General features: G+C 42.7%; 1 protein-coding gene across 1 annotated transcript in view; it reads left to right on the forward strand.

Moving 5' to 3' along the window:
* The window catches only part of adkb (adenosine kinase b), a gene marked incomplete at its 5' end in the record, with an annotated part of 290034 nt that overhangs the window by 63420 nt on the left and 207315 nt on the right, over window positions 1-19299 (forward strand). Inside the window, 1 exon segment of the mRNA NM_001165301.1 lies at window positions 12109-12187. Coding sequence (NP_001158773.1) covers window positions 12109-12187 — 79 coding nt within the window.

The following is a 19299-nucleotide window of genomic DNA, read 5'->3' on the forward strand; positions in this document are numbered from 1 at the left end:
CCTCTGACAAAAGTCCCTATACTTCTATTTGAGGTGAAAATGATGAATCGGCCACCTTATCGATAGCAACAGCTCATGGTCCTCCTGGAATCAGGTTTTTTGACTCAATGGAGGACCGTAGTCAGAGAAATGCTGTGTATACAACTGGTTCACCTCTGATGCTCACAGGCAATGTGAATTGGAAGAGGTTTCTGAATGTTCTTCGCCCAGCATACACCCCTCCAACCAGACATGCCTTATCTACTCATTTGCTGGATGCAGAGTTCAACAGAGTTCAAGTGAAGGCCAAGAAAAGCATAGAGAAAGCAGACTGTATTGCTATCACCTCTGATGGGTGGTTGAATGTTCGTTGGCAAGGAATAATTAACTACATCGCCACCCCCTCAACCAGTATTCTACAAGAGCACAGACACAAGGGACAACAGACACACCGGTCTCTACATTGCAGATGAGCTGAAGGCAGTCATCAATGACCTTGGACCACAGAAGGTATTTGAACTGGTGAGACAATGCTGCGAACATGAAGGCTGCTTGGTCTAAAGTGGAGGAGTCCTACCCTCACATCACACCCATTGGCTGTGCTGCTCGTGCATAGAATCTGCTCCTCAAGGACATCATGGCACTGAAAACAATGGATACTCTACAAGAGAGCCAAGGAAATGGTTAGGTATGTGAAGGGTCATCAAGTTATAGCAGCAATCTACCTCACCAAGCAAGGTGAGAAGAATAAGAGCACCACATTGAAGCTGGTGTTGTCATCATGTTTGACAGTCTCCTGGAGGGGAAGGAGTCTCTCCAAGAAATGGCCATATCACAGTCTGCCGATATGGACAGCCCCATCAAGAGAATCTTCCTGGGTGATGTATTTTGGGAGAGAGTGGTAAGCAGCCTGAAACTCCTGAAACCTATAGCAGTAGCCATTGCACGGATTGAGGGAGACAATGCCATCCTGTCTGATGTTCAGACTCTGCTTGCAGATGTAAGAGAAGAAATGCGTACTGCCCAGCCTACTTCACTGTTGCTCCAAGCAGAGGAAACTGAAGTTCTGAAATGCATCAAAAAGCGTGATGACTTCTGCCTGAAGCCCATACATGCCGCAGCGTACATGTTGGACCCCAAGTATGCTGGCAAGAGCATCCTGTCTGGTGCAGAGATCAACAAGGCCTATGGTGTCAACACTACTGTGTCTCGCCACCTTGGCCTAGATAAGGGCAAGGTTCTTGGCAGTCTGGCGAAGTACACTTCCAAGCAAGAGCTATGGGATTCAAATCGAACCAAATGTATTTATAAAGCCCTTCTTACATCAGCTGTGCTCTACAGAAACCCAGCCTAAAACCCCAAACAGCAAGCAATGCAGGTGTAGAAGCACAGTGGCTAGGAAAAACTCCCTAGAAAGGCCAGAACCTAGGAAGAAACCTAGAGAGGAACCAGGCTATGAGCTGTGGCCAGTCCTCTTCTGGCTGTGCCGGGTGGAGATTAACAGAACATGGCCAAGATGTTAATGTTCATAGATGACCAGCAGTGTCAAATAATAATAATCACAGTGGTTGTCGAGGGTGCAACAGGTCAGCACCTCAGGAGTAAATGTCAGTTGGCTTTTCATAGCTGATCATTCAGAGTATCTCTACCGCTCCTGCTGTCTCTAGAGTTGAAAACAGCAGGTCTGGGACAGGTAGCACGTCCAGTGAACAGGTCAGGGTTCCATAGCCACAGGCAGAACAGTTGAAACTGGAGCAGCAGCATGGCCAGGTGGACTGGGGACAGCAAGGAGTAATCAGGCCAGGTAGTCCTGAGGCATGGTCCTAGGGCTCAGGTCCTCCGAGAGATAGAGAGGACACCGGATAAGACAGGAGAAATACTCCAGATGTAACAGACTGACCCTAGCCCCCAACACAAACTATTGCAGCTTAAATACTGGAGGCTGAGACAGGAGGGGTCGGGAGACACTGTGGCCCCATCCGACGATACCCCCGGAGAGGGCAAAACAGGCAGGATATAACCCCACCCACTTTGCCAAAGCAAATTCCCCACACCACTAGAGGGATATCTTCAACGACCAACTTGCCATCCTGAGACAAGGCCGAGTATAGCCCACAAAGATCTCCGCCACGGCACAACCCGAGGGAGCGCCAACCCGGACAGGAAGATCATGTCAGTGACTCAAGTGACGCACCCCTCCTAGGGATGGCATGGAAGAGCACCAGTAAGCCAGTGACTCAGCCCCTGTAATAGGGTTAGAGGCAGAGAATCCCAGTGGAGAGAGGGGAACCGGCCAGGCAGGGACAGCAAGGGCGGTTCGTTGCTCCAGTGTCTTTTCCGTTCACCTTCACACTCCTGGGCCAGACGACACTCAATCACAGGACCTACTGAAGAGATGAGTCTTCAATAAAGACTTAAAGGTTGAGACCGAGTCTGCGTCTCTCACATGGGTAGGCAGACCATTCCAATGAAAATGGAGCTCTATAGGAGAAAGCCCTGCCTTCAACTGTTTGCTTAGAAGTTCTAGGGACAGTAAGGAGGTCTGCATCTTGTGACCGTAGCGTATGTGTAGGTATGTACGGCAGGACCAAATCGGAAAGATGGGTAGGAGCAAGTCCATGTAATGCTTTGTAGGTTAGCAGTAAAACCTTGAACTCAGCCCTTGCCTTAACAGGAAGCCAGTGTAGGGAGGCTAGCACTGGAGTAATATGATCACATTTTTGGGGTTCTAGTCAAGATTCTAGCAGCCGTGTTTAGCACTAACTGAAGTTTATTTTGTGCTTTTCTGGGTAGCTGGAAAGTAGAGCATTGCCGTAGTCTAACCTAGAAATGACAAAAGCATGGATTAATTTTTCTGCATTTTTGGACAAAGTTTCTGATTTTTGCAATGTTACGTAGATGGAAAAAAGCTGTCCTTGAAACAGTCTTGATATGTTCGTCAAAAGAGAGATCAGGGTTCAGAGTAACGCCGAGGTCCTTCACAGTTTTATTTGAGATGACTGTACAACCATCAAGATTAATTGTCAGATTCAACAGAATACCTCTTTGTTTCTTCTCTATTTTGTCCGAGTTTAAAAGTAGAACATTTGCAGCCATCCACTTCCTTATGTCTGAAACACAGGCTTCCAGGGAGGGCAATTTTGGGGCTTCACCATGTTTCATCGAAATGTACAGCTGTGTGTCATCCACATAGCAGTGAAAGTTAACATTATGTTTCCGAATGTCATCACCAAGAGGTAAAATATATAGTGAAAACAATAGTGGTCCTAAAACGGAACCTTGAGGAACACATAAATGTACAGTTGATTTGTCAGAGGACAAACCATTCACAGAGACAAACTGATATCTTTCTTGTCCGTGTAGACCAATTTTGGTTTCCAATCTCTCCAAAAGAATGTGGTGATCGATGGTATCAAAAGCAGCACTAAGGTCTAGGAGTACGAGGACAGACGCAGATCCTCGGTCTGACGCCATTAAAAGATAATTTACCACCTTCACAAGTGCAGTCTCAGTGCTATGATGGGGTCTAAAACCAGACTGAAGCGTTTCGTATACATTGTGTCTTCAGGAAGGCAGTGAGTTGCTGTGCAACAGCTTTTTCAATTTTTTTTGAGAGGAATCGGAGATTCGATATAGGCCGATAGTTTTTAAAATATTTTCTGGGTCAAGGTTGGGCTTTTTCAAGAGGCTTTATTACTGCCACTTTTAGTGAGTTTGGTACACATCAGGTGGATAGAGAGCCGTTTATTATGTTCAACATAGGAGGGCCAAGCACAGGAAGCAGCTCTTTCAGTAGTTTAGGGTCCAGTATGCAGCTTGACGGTTTAGAGGCCATGATTATTTTTATCAATGTGTCAAGAGATATAGTACTAAGAAACTTGAGTATCTCCCTTAATCCTAGGTCCTGGCAGAGTTGTGCAGACTCAGGACAACTGACCTTTGGAGGAATATGCAGATTTAAAGAGGAGTCTGTAATTTGCTTTCTAATGATCATGATCTTTTCCTCAAAGAAGTCACTGCTGAAGTGAAAGCCATCCTCTCTTGTGTAATGCTGCTTTTTAGTTAGCTTTACAACAGTATCAAAAATAAATTTTGGATTGTTCTTACTTTCCTCAATTAAGTTGGAAAAATAGGATAATCGAGCAGCATGGATGGCTCTTCGATACTGTCTTTCCAAGCTAGTCAGAAGACTTCCAGTTTGGTGTGGCGCCAGTTTCGTTCCAATTTTCTGGAAGCTTGCTTCAGAGCTCGGGTATTTTCTGTATACCAAGAAGCTAGTTTGTTATGACAAATATTTTTAGAGGTGCGACTTCATCTAGGGTATTGCGAAAGGTTAAATTGAGTTCCTCAGTCAGGTGGTTAACTTTTTGTACTCTGACGTCCTTGGGTAGGCGGAGGGAGTCTGGAAGGGCATCTAGGAATCTTTGGGTTGTCTGAGAATTTATAGCACGACTTTTGATGATCCTTGGTTGGGGTCTGAGCAGATTATTTGTTGCAATTGCAAACGTAATAAAATGGTGGTCCGATAGTCCAGGATTTTGAGGAAAAACATTAAGATCCACAACATTTATTCCACGGGACAAAACTAGGTCCAGTGTATGACTGTGGCAGTGAGTAGGTCCGGAGACATGTTGGACAAAACCCACTGAGTCAATGATCGCTCCGAAAGCCTGTGGCCTTTTCCATGTGAATATTAAAGTCACCGAATATTAGAATATTATCTGCCATGACTACAAGGTCCGATAGGAATTCAGGGAACTCAGTGAGGAACGCTGTATATGGCCTAGGAGGTCTGTAAACAGTAGCTATAAAAAGTGATTGAGTAGGCTGCATAGATTTCATGACTAGAAGCTCAAAAGACAAAAACGTCTTTTTATTTTTATTTTTTTGTAAATTGAAATTTGCTATCATATTACATCAAGGATTAGATGCAATATGGCGGTCGTGCCAACATATCTCATCAGCCACCTGGTGTAATCGGACTTTGTCGATCTGAGGCTCTTTCCCCTGTTGCCTCCATCTTCCAAATCCCACCATCATCAGCCACCTCAGAGCGCAAATGGTCCTTGTTTGGTAACACACACACCAAAGCATGCAACAGGCTGACCAATACAAGGGTTGAAAGTTGGTGGCTCTCTGGGCAAATTTGAGGCTTTTGGAGGCTGACAATGAGCAATCCTAAACAAAGTTGGAAAGTGACTGAAGATGAGGTGTGAGTCTGATGTTCAATATGTGGACATTGAGGTACAGGGAGAAGACACCAAGGCTTTAGTTTCTAGACTCATTTTACAGATGTATGTTAAATGTTTTTTTGGGAGATGCGATGGATCATTGGGGATCATTCAATATTCCCTTTTGTTGTTCAGTGAAATCATCCCATGTGAAGTCAACTCAATTAATTAAAGTTCAGTTCGTAACTAAATTTTTTTTATTTCTATTGGAAGGATTTCATCTTTTGCAATTATGTCTACTTATGATAAGGTCAAAGGTTTATGTTTCTGTCTCCATATGTGGTAAATATATGCAATGCCAAAAACATCTACATTTTAAATGGTATTAATATTAGTTTGCATATATTCCCTTTAATTCCCACGTTAAGTTTCCACCTCTGAATATTTCCAAAAATGTAACTCTACAGTACAAGTAACTATGATAAACCCAAGGGTAATTCTTCAGTTGATTTGCATAGTGATTGACTGTTTACTCCCCAGTCCCATAGCATTCTCTCTTAATAGTTTATGAAGTATGGTGTCTTGATAGTCAGGTTATTGCACCTTGAAATTCATGCACATGTCAAAGCTGACACTTTGCAATTGGAAGTTAATCTTACTTGGGTTTTAAAAACATAAAAGAATCACAAAATGGCATATCTGTCAAAGACATTTAGAAAAATGTTGATTTATTGTGGGCTGTGGCTTGATTTGAGTACAATTGGACTGTTTAGGTATAATTCAGATTAGGGCTGACCTCATTTAGTCGACTGGTCCATTGTTTGGTCGATATGCTGTTGGTCGACCGAGATTTCTTTAGTCAAGCAGTCGCAAATATATTTTTTTAGTCAGTGGTCTAATCCATTGCGGAGGCCATGGGGATGGCACAGTCCATCACTCTTAAGACGTGATACTGAAATTGTATATGTTTATTATGTATGAGCAATGGTGCAACACTAATAAATCGAATATTTTATAACGTGCTTTCTCCCGCGTTGTATACGGTCGTTGTCTGGTTTTGTAACAATTTTCAGTGCGCTGTAGAATTGGCGCCTTTCCCTATGTTGCTATGTGCATAATAAAGTTAACCAGCATATTTGGATTCAGAACAATGCAACGGAGGCAGCAGAAATGAGGGAACAGCCCTTGCCTTAACCTAATTGTCTAAGAAAATTGAGGAGAGGGGAAACCCCAATTTAATTAGGTCTCTAGCCTAGTGGTTAGAGCGTTGGCGGCAGGTAGCCTAGTGGTTAGAGCATTGGGCCAGTAACAAAGGGTGGTGGATCGAATCCCCATCTGACAAGGTAAAAATCTTTCATTCTGCCCCTGAACAAGGTAGTTAGGACAGCACCTAGACAAGAAAAACCACACAGCCATTTTCCAAGCAAGGAGAGACTTCACAAAAACCAGAAATACAGCTAAAATGAATCACTATCCTTTGATGATCTTCATCAGATGGCACTCATAGGACTTCATGTTACACAATACATGTATGTTTTGCTCGATAAAGTTCATATTTATATCCCCCAAAAACTTTTTTTTATTTTTTTACATTGGCGTGTAATGTTCAGCCTCCAACTTCCGGTGAATGAGCACATCAATTTACAGAAATACTCATCATAAACTTTGATAAAAGAATTATAGATAAACTTCTCCTTAATACAACCGCTGTGTCAGATTTCAAAAAAGCTTTACGGCGAAAGCAAACTTTGCAATAATCTGAGTACAGCGCTCAGACATCAAAACAAGCCATACAGATACCCTCCATTTTGGAGTCAACAGAAGTCACAAATAACATCATAAATATTCACTTACCTTTGATCTTCATCGGAATGCACTCCCAGGAATCCCGGTTCCACAATAAATGTTTGTTTTGTTTCGACAAAGTCCATATTTATGTCGAAATACCTCCTTTTTGTTCGCGCATTCAGTTGAGTAATCCAAATGCACTGTGCTCGCGCAGTAAGTTCAGACAAAGTCTAAAAAGTTATATTACAGTTCATAGAAACATGTCAAACGATGTATAGAATCAATCTTTAGGATGTTTTTATCATAAAGCTTCCATAATATTCCAACCGGACGATTCCTTTGTCTTCAGAAATGAAAAGGAACACACCTAACTCTCACGGGAGTGCGCACGATTGATCTCATGTCATTTTCTCAGTCATCTGACTCCATATGCTATTTTTCTCCTCCCATTCACAGTAGAAGCATGAAACAACGTTCTAAAGACTGTTGACATCTAGTGGAAGCCTTAGGAAGTTGAAAATGACCCCACAGACACTGTATTAGATAGGCAATCACTTGAAAAACTACAAACCTCAGATTTCCACACTTCCTGGTTGGATTTCTTTCTCAGGTTTTTGCCTGCCATATGAGTTCTGTTATACTCACAGACATCATTAAAACAGTTTTAGAAACTTCAGAGTGTTTTCTATCCAAATCTACTAATAATATACATATCTTAGCTTCTGGGCCTGAGTAGCAGGCAGTTTACTACAGGCACGCTTTTCATCCGGACGTCAAAATACTGCCCCCTACCCAAGAGGGGTTAACTGAGTTGCCTAGTTAAATAAAGGTAAAAATATATATATATTTTTTAACTTTTTCTCCATTTCGTGATATTCAATTGGTAGTTAGTCTTGTCCCATCACTGCAACTCCCGTACAGACTCGGGAGAGGCGGATGTCGAGAGCCATGTGTCTTCTGAAACACGACCCTGCCAAGCAGCTCTGCTTCTTGAAGTACTGCTCACTTAACCCGGAAGCAAGCCTCACCAATGTGTCGGAGGACGCACCGTACTACTGGCGACCGTGTCAGCGTGTGTCTGGCCTGCCACAAGGAGTCGCTAGAGAGCGATGGGACAAGGATATCCCGACCAGCCAAACCCTCCCCTAACCTGGACAACGCTGGGCCAATTGTGTGCAGCCTCATGGGTCTAGCGGTCGCGGCCGGCTGCGACACAGCCCAGGATCAAACTCGGGTCTGTAGTGACATGTCAAGCAATGTGATGCAGTGCCTTAGACCGCTGCATCTGTTGCCTGTTTTTAATCTTTTCTGTGATGTGATGAGGCTTTACACTTTTTCCCGTTAGAACAGACTGGTATTACTTTGAATTTATTTCTTTACACTGTTCCAAACAGGCAGAAAAATAATATTGTAATCTAACAGTACCTGTTTGTCACACACATGCACGCAGCTCTCGCTCCTAAACCCTCCTTTTCCTTGATCTACTTCCTATTGGTGTTGTTGTTATTGTTTATTATTATTATTATTATTATGGTGACTATCATTATAATAAGTAATGTCGTTATCATTAGTATCCTTGTATAACCACCATTGAGCTGTAGACCTATGAGCGTGTCTTGTTTAGTCTTAATACCGTAACTTAGGCCTGTATTTCAATATATAGGCTAATGAATCAATCATTCATTCGCTCATGCCATCACACAGCATACGAGAGACATTCATGCTTTGAAATGGAATTGAGCATTTTAGTTTTCCAATGAAATAACAAAGGGAGCTTTGAATAATTAGCCTAAACAATAAATAAACCGCAATTAACGAATGCATGCCACTGTTTTTAGTCTGCTGTAATAAAGGCTTTATATCTTTCTGGTGCTTATTTAGTGTTTACACTTCCAAATGGTCAGAAAAATAATATTATAGTCTAACAGCAAATGTTTGATCTGGATCTCCAGTAGTTACCACGGCTAGGTCAAATGTATTCCACAGATCTGACCTCCTCTTTCCCTCCTGGGCAACCAGTTATCATTCGCCCATTTCGAGAGACTTTTTCACGTCCTCCGCATCGGTTTTGTTGTCATGCGTTACTGTGTCCGGAATTTGTTATAACCAGTTTATTGATGTGATTAAGATAGGGCCAGACCTATACAGTGGTTCCTCCTTTTAAAAGTTAAGTCATTCTGCGGCACACCTTGCGTGCTGCCGCAGCATTCTGTGGCACGTCATTTAATTCTCTGCCATTTTTTTTTCTGTTAATACAAGTTATTGCTAGTTTGACCGCCAGAGGGCATCTTTGAGAAGAATTTGATTGTATTCTGTATTGGCGCAGACAGGGATCGGTTGAAGAGCATGCATTTAGTTTTACTTGCATTTAAGAGCAAGCAGTTTGAGGCCATGGAAGGAGTGTTGAAATAAATCATTGGGTACAGTGTAAGAAAAATGTAATCTGAAATAGGGGGCCTAATTCATGTTCAAAGTTACAACATAACATACATAGGCATTTCATCATTAAGACCTTTAGGAAATCATGTCTGGAGGGTGAAAATCCCAAAACATTCTGGCAGATTTTTCTTTTGTGGCTGGCAGTTGGCATGGACCAATTTATCGCATAAATAAAACATGCCAGTGTTTCTTGACCGCATCTCCCACTTTTCACGAGTTCTAAGTATATGTAGTTGTGAACATTACAGAGTGTTCTTTAGCTTTAGTCTTTTTTGTAGCAGTTCATCTCGTGTTTTCCCCAATGCTAAATGAAGAGCTTCATCCACACATTGTGGAGAATAGCATTTTCTTAGAAACCTATTGCGCATCTCTGCTGCTTTTTCTAGATAGTCCTGAAAATTATTTGTTGTAAGTTGGGGAGGAGGGGGAGTTTCACACTTAGCTCAAGTTGCGGGGGGTGGGGGTCACACCTAGCTTGGCTATAATACAATTCTTTAGTAAAGGTTGAATAGTCTATTGTTAAGCTAATAGCCCATCCTGCTACGCTTGTGAAAAACTAATAATGCTTTTTCCCCTTTCCACGTTTAAGATTCCAATTGATAGTGTTTTTAGCCACAATCGGCCCCAACCCCAATTAATACATTTGGGCACAGTCGATAGCGTGCTGGACTTCGGGCTAGAATGTTGAGGGTTCGAAACCTGCTCCCTGTTTGCTATAATGAATGAGTTTGATACACCTGGTATTGGATATGACTGAAGGAAATTGCTAAATAGCCATTTTCGTAAATTGACTTCATGACAGAAATATATGCACTTTCATTTGTCTCTACATTGACTCACATATTCCTCTCAATTGTACATTTATTGCTTGACTTGTTATGACGTTAAAACTACATTTGCTTCCCCGTAATGTTTGTCAGCCACCTTTGCTGAAGTCACCAGGGACGGGTGGCCCGCGTCAAATTCGTAATTGGAACCACTCGATATGATTGGTCATATGAAAACCTTGGAACCCAAATGCATAAAGAGTGCTGTAACTCCCCCTTGGGGTGTTCTGGAGCAATGAAGCCGTGACGCTGGGTACCTCTAAGTCCCGCAGTGTAAGCTCGCAACTTTTAAAGGAGGAACCACTGTAGGTCACATGCATGCGATGCTTACATGTTTCACGTAAAGAGCGCAAGGGTTGAGGGAATAGGGAATGTTTCTCATTAACAAATTAGGGATTTCGGTAACAGAACTTTTCATTCAGAAACAAGTAAAAAAAACAGCGGCTGAACTGTTGCTGCTTCAGCACAGAGCAATAAATACTTGCTGTGGTGCTTTTTCACTACAGTAGGGAGAAGAGCAAGACAACGTCACACAGGCACTCGCTGTGTTAAAAAATGAAAGTGTGACCGTCGGGCTCATTCTTGAGTCATTTGTGTCTCAATTATTTGATCAAAATGTGCTTAAAACATCAGAATAACACTGTATATGTAGTGGATTTTTTCAAACACATAGGGTGTGTGTCTATATATGGGAAATTAAAGTTTAAAGATTTCGACCAATCAATTGGTCGAAAAACAGGACAACTCTTGGGTCACCAAGATTTTTTGGGGGGGGATAAAAATAACTTTCACTACTCAACATGCTTTAATGAGTAAGTACAAACATATGTTGGGGGGGAAAAAACATTTTTGGCTTTTATCAAGCTGCCAGTTAAGTGACTGACCCACTTCTCAACTCTAACATTTGTGGTTCAGTATCTCAAAAACACAATCCAGCATTTCCTTTTGGTATTTTGTTTTTGCTTCTCAAGTTTATTTTCCTCTTAAGAACTTTCACCTGGGCATCACAATGCGAACAAGTAGAAAAATAATACCTTAAGTTTATTATGTAAGACTTATATTACAATCACTTTATTAGCTATAAAATTCAGAACATGTGAGAGTATGCCCGATGACTCTGATATGCAAAGTGTTCTGTCATGCAGATAGTTTGATTACTTAAACAAGTCTCCTTGGTCATTCCTAATTCCTCCTAAGACTTAAGTCCCCTTTACACAATCCCTGACTCTATTCCACAGATCTTGTTAAATGCCTATTTACTATGACTTCATTTATTGTTCTTCATAAACACAAAATCCAAAATGTTTTAAGTGATGTTTCTTTCAAGTGTTGACATCAGCCTTATAACAAGGCCCTATAAACATGATTTTCCCATACTCGCTCTTCCTTCACCCATTGCTTCCAGGGGCCGTATTCATAAAGTGTCTGAGTAGGAGTGCTGATCTAGGATCAGGTCCCTTTTGTCCATGTAATCTTATTCATTATGTTCTAAAAGGTAAAACACCTACGTTGAGACTGTTTTTGAAGACAGGACCACATTTGCACCCCCCTAGACCTTCAGAACAAAGTTTCTGAAATATTTTGGAGTACAGAGCACAAGTCCTACTTTTTTTTCATATAAAGTCAGTGTGGACAACCTAAAGATCCATCGTAGGATGGTTCTTACAACTGTCAGCTGTATTTGGCCACTGAATTAGGGTCTGAAATGCTACCCTATTCCATATGTACAGTAGTGCACTAAAGTAATGCACTGCATGGTGAATAGGGTATCTTTTCAGACGCAGGCCTTTCATTAGCTCTGGCTTTGTGCAGTTTCCTGTTTACAAACACTGTAGTTTGTGGGTAACATGTCTACTATGAACAAGCCTATGCTTACTGTGCCTTCCCTAATGTATCTTTTTCAGGTTTGACGAAATTGCAAAGAAGAGCAAAGTTGAATACCATGCAGGTGGCTCCACCCAAAACTCAGTGAAGATTGCCCAGGTTTGTCTTTTCTCTGGGCCTTTTCCTTTCCTGTGTGTGTGTGTGTGTGTGTGTTACAAATGGCACAATATTCCCTATGTAGTGCACTACTTTTTGACTGGAGTCCTATGGGCCCTAGTCAAAGGTAGTGCACTATATAGGGACAGGGTGCCATTTGGGACGCAGCCTGTCTCTCTGTGTTGTGAATTTACAGTAGTGTGCTTGTTGCAACCTTAGATGTGTCAGCCAGGCAGTGCTGGAAATGGAGAGTGTGGGCTGCTGTAACAGTTAGTTGACATTAAAGTTTTAGGCGGTGCAGATATCAGACCTGCGACGAAGAGGAAACGGGGAGGTGGGGGGATTAATAATATGTTCAATGTGATCTAGTTGACCTAATTTCCTGAGACATATCAAGCATCAATTAGGAAGAATTACATATCGATGCAATTAACATGCCACAACAAATTATGTCAAACAAATGCTGATCTCCTCTCTGGCTGTTCCACAGATTCCAGCTTCAAAAAGAAAACTGGGGGATTGGCCCCATAATCTAAAATAGCAATATTGACTGATGGGAAATATGATTATATTACGAATTCCATTTTCTATTCTGGCTGCAATAAGTCTACATATTTGACATGCGCTGATTAGCTGTTGTTTATAAGCCTTTGGTCTGTTCACAATAAACAAAGAAGGAAATAAAACCACTCAGCTGACAGAGATATTGCTGCTTCCAAAGAGAGAAGATGGGTGAAGGTGCTAATTGACAGAATGATATGTGTCAGAGCCACCATTTACGTGTGTTTTGTTTTATTTTACCTTTATTTATACAGGTTAGTCTCATTGAGATGAAAAATAGATTTTAAGAGAGACCTGGTCCAACCAAGACTGTTTGTGTTTTAGAGAGAGTGAGAGATGTGTTGGGGGGGCGGCAAAGCCCCTAAGGCTGACAGCAGCATCTTCATGATGTAGAGACATTAAACATCCTTTTCAAAGAGAGATACCAGGAGAGAGTGGCAGCCAGAGGGAGAAAAAGAGCAAGAGTCGGAGAGAGAAAGCTGTGCACCTCCATCTCAAACTCTCTTAAATGATGAAGATCAGAAACATTTACCTCCCTCTCTAAAGACGTCTGCAGACACGAAGCGAGAGAGACACGAACTGCCAACATTAGTTCATTTTTTATTTTGCGCTTTATTTGGTTTGCCGCCTCTGTTTTTACCCACTTGAGTGTTGTATTCAGTTTGACTCTATTACAACCTTGAAAATTCAGAGCCAGATATTTTCTTTAACACTGATTATTTCATTTCCTCACTTCGTGTAGCAAGTTGGTTAGAAACCCATACATTCAGTTGGGTCTGGGATTCTGCAGTTAAGACCTAGACTAGACCTTGACAAGTAGCTAGTGTTCATATTTTATTTAAGAAGACGTTGAGGGAACCGCCTCAGGCCGTGCTCAAGCTCCCATGTGAAATCAGATGGAGAATTAGAATTGCACCGTTCACTGCCAACAACCAACGAACACTGAACAAAGCTTTTTTATGTTCTATTTTAATGCCTTTCAGAAAACGTTCACCGCTCATTTAAATTGACTTTATAAACACAGCAAACCAGAACCTCGGTTTGTTTGAGGTGTTACCCTCGTTTACAGTATTCGATGTCAGGAAGTAGTTTCTCCTAATACTGTATAATATGTAATTAAAAAAATAAATAATGTACACCCCCCCCCAGCTTTCTACCTAGCAGTCTCAGAAAAAATATTATTTTATACATTTTACCTTGAAGTGTTGTTGGCTACTGCTTTTTCACTCCCTTACTTTCACAGGTGAGACAGTGGTGCTTCTTTAAACTGTTGTAACTTCAAAACCGGGATGTATTGTGGGAGCAGAAACCTTCAAACACGATGATATGCACTGCAGCACTGAATCCACTTCAAAGGGCCTCAGAGAGACTAAATTAGATGCTCATTCTGTTCCAGGGGTAGGCAGGCAGGTTCACTCAGGATTTCCATCACCACCTCTGGAAGAGGGAGGGACGAGACAGAGGGACGAGACAGAGGGACTGAGAGGAATGTTCAGAGGATTTGCTAGTGAAATCGCTGCACACACAGGATGCTGGGAACCCTAGGTGTGGGGGCGGCTCAATGACTGGCTGTCAGCTATGGGATGCATCCCAAGATGGCACCTTATTCCCTATATAGTGCACTACTTTTGACCAAGGCCCATGGGGATCTGGACAAAAGTAGTGCACCATGTAGGGAATAGGATGTTATTTGGGACTTGGCCCACATCTACTGACAGCCAGTCATTGATCCGCCCCCACACCTAGGGTTCCCAGCATGTTGTGTGCAGCGACCGAAGCTGCTTCTCTCCTTCCCACACAGAAGCACCTGGTTCATTTGATGCTCTGAGTTAATTCAGGGTTTCCCAAACTCGGTCCTTGGGACCCCAAGGGGTGCACGTTTTGGTTTTTGTCCTAGTGCTACATAGCTGACTTAAATAATCAACTAATCATCAAGCTTTGATAATTTGAATCAGCTGTGTAGTGCTAGGGCAAAAACCAAAACATGCACCCCTTGCGGTCCTGAGGCTTGAGTTTGGGAAAACCTGAGTTAATTATTTCTGTGTCATCAGCATTTACATTTCTGTCATCAAGGAACAACCTCAGCCTGGAAGAGAACAGAGAACGAACAGACAATTTTAGGCTTAGGTAAAACCATAGTTGATCAAAGGGGGAAGCTACGCTAGCCTAGGATGGATCTGTGTTAGTTTTGTCCTCTTCCTGTAACTGCCCACACTCACTTCAAAGGCTGTTAGCGGGACTGCGTGTTAGTAGGTCATCAGTTTAGGGATGCAAACTTGTCACTGTTAAGAAATATCCGGGGGGGAGCAGGGGATGCTGTAAAAGTGGGGCGCAAACAGATGTTCTCCCTGTTTGATCACTGCCTTTTCATCATGCACTCCATTCAACAAACTTTGTTTGACTGACAAATTGGAATGCAACTTGAGGTAAGCAACCTGTGTTATGATTTTTTGCTGATGAGAAGCAAAATTAGTGCAAATTAATACACGTTTTTTTATTGTTAGCTAGCTACATTATCATCTAAGTTAGCAAGCTAACATTACCACCCACGTGCCTCAGCTAACTTCGTGTGGCCTCAGCTTACTTCACCTGTCTGTGTGTAATAACGTATAGAACACTTTTATTCATTGGAGAAAGCGAGGGAGTAACTTTATAAACTTGGTTGCTTTATTATTAAAACAAGCATGGTAGAACAGGCAGGCAGCGGTGTATATTGGGGGGTGTGACGTCCCAATACTCTTAACAATGATACCAATGAACAACTGGTTGCGTGTTTGTTTAATGACCTTAGGCAAACCCACATTACCACACTGTGTGGCTATTCTCAAGTTATGTAGAACATGAGAAAATAAAATATTATTATTATACTGTGTTATTGGCATAAGTGTAATTTATTTATTGTTTAATTTACAGAATGAGAGAATTTGAGGAGAGGAATGCCCTGACGGTGTCTTAAGCTTGAGTCAGAGTTGAGGTGTAATTGAATGCAAAGACGGATGTCAAGGGAGTGCAGAAAATCTTCCCACTGTAAAAAAATAAAAAGTAGACAAGGCAGATCGTGCAATTTGCATCCTCTGCTGTAAGGATATCAACTATGGAAGCAAGAGCTCCCAAGCCCTTTTGACACACTGCCAAAAAAGAATGTGCACACTATTTTGACAACACTGTGTGATGCCAGGGACACCGATGCCAATAACACAAGGCCCTGAAAAGATGAGAGAAGGGGTGCATGTGCCAGTCCCTGCCTGTGAAAGAGTTGCAAATGCCGAGGTGGGTGCATTTAAGCCAATACAGGCTAGTCAGTATTTCATGTGTTACTATATCAATATGATATCAGCGCACCAACTCTTTGGTAGAAATTGCTACCTTCAGGAGTCTCTTTATATACAGATGTTCCAGAAAGACTGTCAAGTTGACAAGGGACTCTAAGAACATCCGCACTGCAGCAACAAAGGACAAAGGTCAGAGACAGGAGAACCTGATGAAGAAGAGGCAGGAGTATGGTTGCCAGCCAACATCCAGTGCCCAGAAGACCATGAAGACGGCAGAGCGACAATGCAGAGACAAAAAAAGATCAATCATATAAAAATAATAACACAAGGGATAAATCACAATGAGTAATGATAACTTGTCTATATACACAGGATACCAGTACCGAGTTGATGGGTAGGGGTCAATTAAAATTGTATTTGTTACATGCGCTGAATATTATTACTTACAAGCCCTTAACCAACAGTGCAGTTCAAGAAATATATACAGGGGGTACCGGTACTGAGTCAGTATGCAGTGTACAGGTTAGTTGAGGTAATTTGTTCAGGTAAGGGTGAAGTGAATCTGTATAGTTAATAAACAGTGAGTAGTAGCAGTCTAAAAACAATGGGGGGGGTCAATGTAAATAGTCCGGGTGGCCATTGATTAATTGTTTAGCAGACTTGGGGGTAGAAGCTGTTAAGGAGCCTTTTGGACCTAGACTTGGCACGCCGATATCGCATGCCGTGAGGTAGCAGAGAGAACAGTCGGTGACTGGGGTCTTTGAAAAAAGAAATTGGCCTTCCTCTGACACCGCCTGGTATATAGGTCCTGGATGGCAGGAAGCTTGGCCCCTGTGATGTATTGGGCCATACGCACTACCCTCCATAGTGCCGAGCAGTTGCCATACCAGGCGGTGATGCAACCGGTCAGGATGCTCTCAATGGTGTAGCTGTAGAACTTTTTGAGGATCTGAGGGCCCATGCCAAATATATTCAGTCTCCTGAGGGGGAAGAGGTGTTGTCGTGCCCTCTTCACGACTGTCTTGGTGTGTGTGTGGACCATGATGATTCCTTAGTGATGTGGCCCGAGGAACTTGAAGCTCTTGACCCGCTCCACTACAGCCCTGTCGATGTGGGCGTGTTTGGCCCTCTGTTTTCTGTAGTCACAATCAGCTCCTTTGTCTTGCAGACGTTGAGGGAGTGGTTGTTGTTCAGGCATCATACTACCAGGTCACTGATCACCTCCCTATAGGCTGTCTCGTCGCTGGTAATCAGGCCTACCACTGTTGTCGTCAGCAAACTTAATGATGGTGTTGGAGTCGTGCACGGCCATGCGGTCATGGGTGAACAGAGAGTACAGGAGGGGACTAAGCACGCACCCCTGAAGGGCCCCTGTGTTGAGGTTCAGTGTGGCTGATGTGTTGTTGCCTACCCTCACCACCTGGGGGCAGCCTGTCAGGAAGTCCAGGATCCAGTTGCAGAGGGAGGTGTTTAGTCCTAGGGTCCTGAGCTTAGTGATGAGTTTGGAGGGGACTATGGTGTTGAACACTGAGTCAATGAACAAAGAGAATGAAGTCTTAGTCCAGTCAAAAAGGAAGAAGGATAACATGTAGGCAAGTGTAGGCGAGATATGTGAGTGATAACCTCTTATGTTTATTATATTGATTATGTCTGGTCCTCTCCCACTGTCACTGTTCCTGTTCCACTGGCTGGGGGGGGGGGACTTTGCCTAGGAGAAGGTGGCTGCTAATGAGTGAGTGTAGGCTAGATATGCGAGTGAACCTGTTACTGTTTATTATTTTGGGGGTTATGAGGTTTGTTAGGCTGACAGGTCAGATTATACTAAGAGGAGACTGAGTTGTGCTCAATGTTGGCTGAAAATAATATTCAAATTATGTTTTTTAGCAGATAGGTAGGTCTAGACCTTCACCTTGCAGTGCTTCATTAAACCCACTAGAAAATGTATGTTCTGAACAAGAAAATAATTCTAACTCTGTTTTGCGAGACTGATATTATCACCTCATGATAAACCTTCAACCTAGAACAAAGAACTCAACCCCCCCTACCTCAGGATACTATTTTCTGTCTATTGTGGTTTGGAAAGTTAGGAGTATTGAGATTAGTTCAAATATGTATTCTCTGAAATTATGAAAATTGTATGCAACATTTTTTGTCACCTTTTTGTGTCTCTGTCAATTGATGCTAAGTCAGTCAGTTCCCTAGGAGTGTTTTTCTCTGAACTTCTCTTGTGATCCATTCAGCCACAGCATATCCAGCTTTATACAACGGGTGGTTCTAATCCTGAATGCTGATTGGTTAAAACCGCATTCCAGCCGGTGTCTATTCCACAAGTTACCACCGGCTAAATCTATAATGTTAAAATGCCTATTTACTCTGTTGCATCTGACTGCTCAATCCACTGTCTCATCAGTCCAGCCAGGTCATTTCTGAACTTGATCTCCAAAAAAAGCATCAAGACATTATCTTTCACACGGTGTGACACCCTGCACACCCCAGTCCCATGGCAGATGTCGGTCTCAACACATTAGTCATTTCCCTATCTGTGTTCCTGTTCCTCTCACATCAGCTTTAGTTGTCAGAAAGCCGCTGAAAGTTGTGAGCTTGTATGCAGAGCTCTTTGGTTGTGATTCCCTAGAAACAGGGATGTGTGTGTGTCTTTTCCTGGGCTTTAATAACATGCCCTGAAGGGGTATCTTGTATCAAGGATCACCTAGTGGAGCACTCTGTATACCCACTGTAAGGTGACACAGCTCTCTCTCGATTCTCTCGCTCTTCTCTCTCTTTCTCGTTCTTCTCTCTTGCTCTTCTCGCTCGCTCGCGCTCTCGCCCTCTCAGCCTCTCCCGATCTTCTTGCCCTCTCTCTCTCTCTTTGCCCTCTCCTCTTTGCCCTCTCTTGCCTTCTCTCGCTCTCTTTCCCTCTCGCTCTCTTGCCCTCTCTTGCTCTCTTGCCCTCTCTCTCTCTTTGCCCTCTCTCCATCTTCTCTTTTGTCTCACATGCAGCGCCCATACAGTACAGTGAGGAGAGGGAAACAATCCTATTTCTCAGTCATCATACCGTCTAGGGAAAATGGTGGCCCTATTCTTTAGCATGTGAGCATGCAGTGGGTGTGTGTGTATGCCTTACGTGTGCGTGCAGAGTGTTTATCACCGGTGACAGCGTTGGGGGAGTTGGGGGGGCGTGTGACTGGAGGGCTAGTATCAGGAAGCACAGTCAATTCATTTACAACCAACATCAAAGTCCACCTACAGCTCCTTAGGGTCTGGAGATTGAAGTTGTCTGTG

This window comes from Salmo salar, chromosome ssa01 (assembly GCF_905237065.1).
Source record: "Salmo salar chromosome ssa01, Ssal_v3.1, whole genome shotgun sequence".
Lineage (NCBI taxonomy): Eukaryota > Metazoa > Chordata > Actinopteri > Salmoniformes > Salmonidae > Salmo > Salmo salar.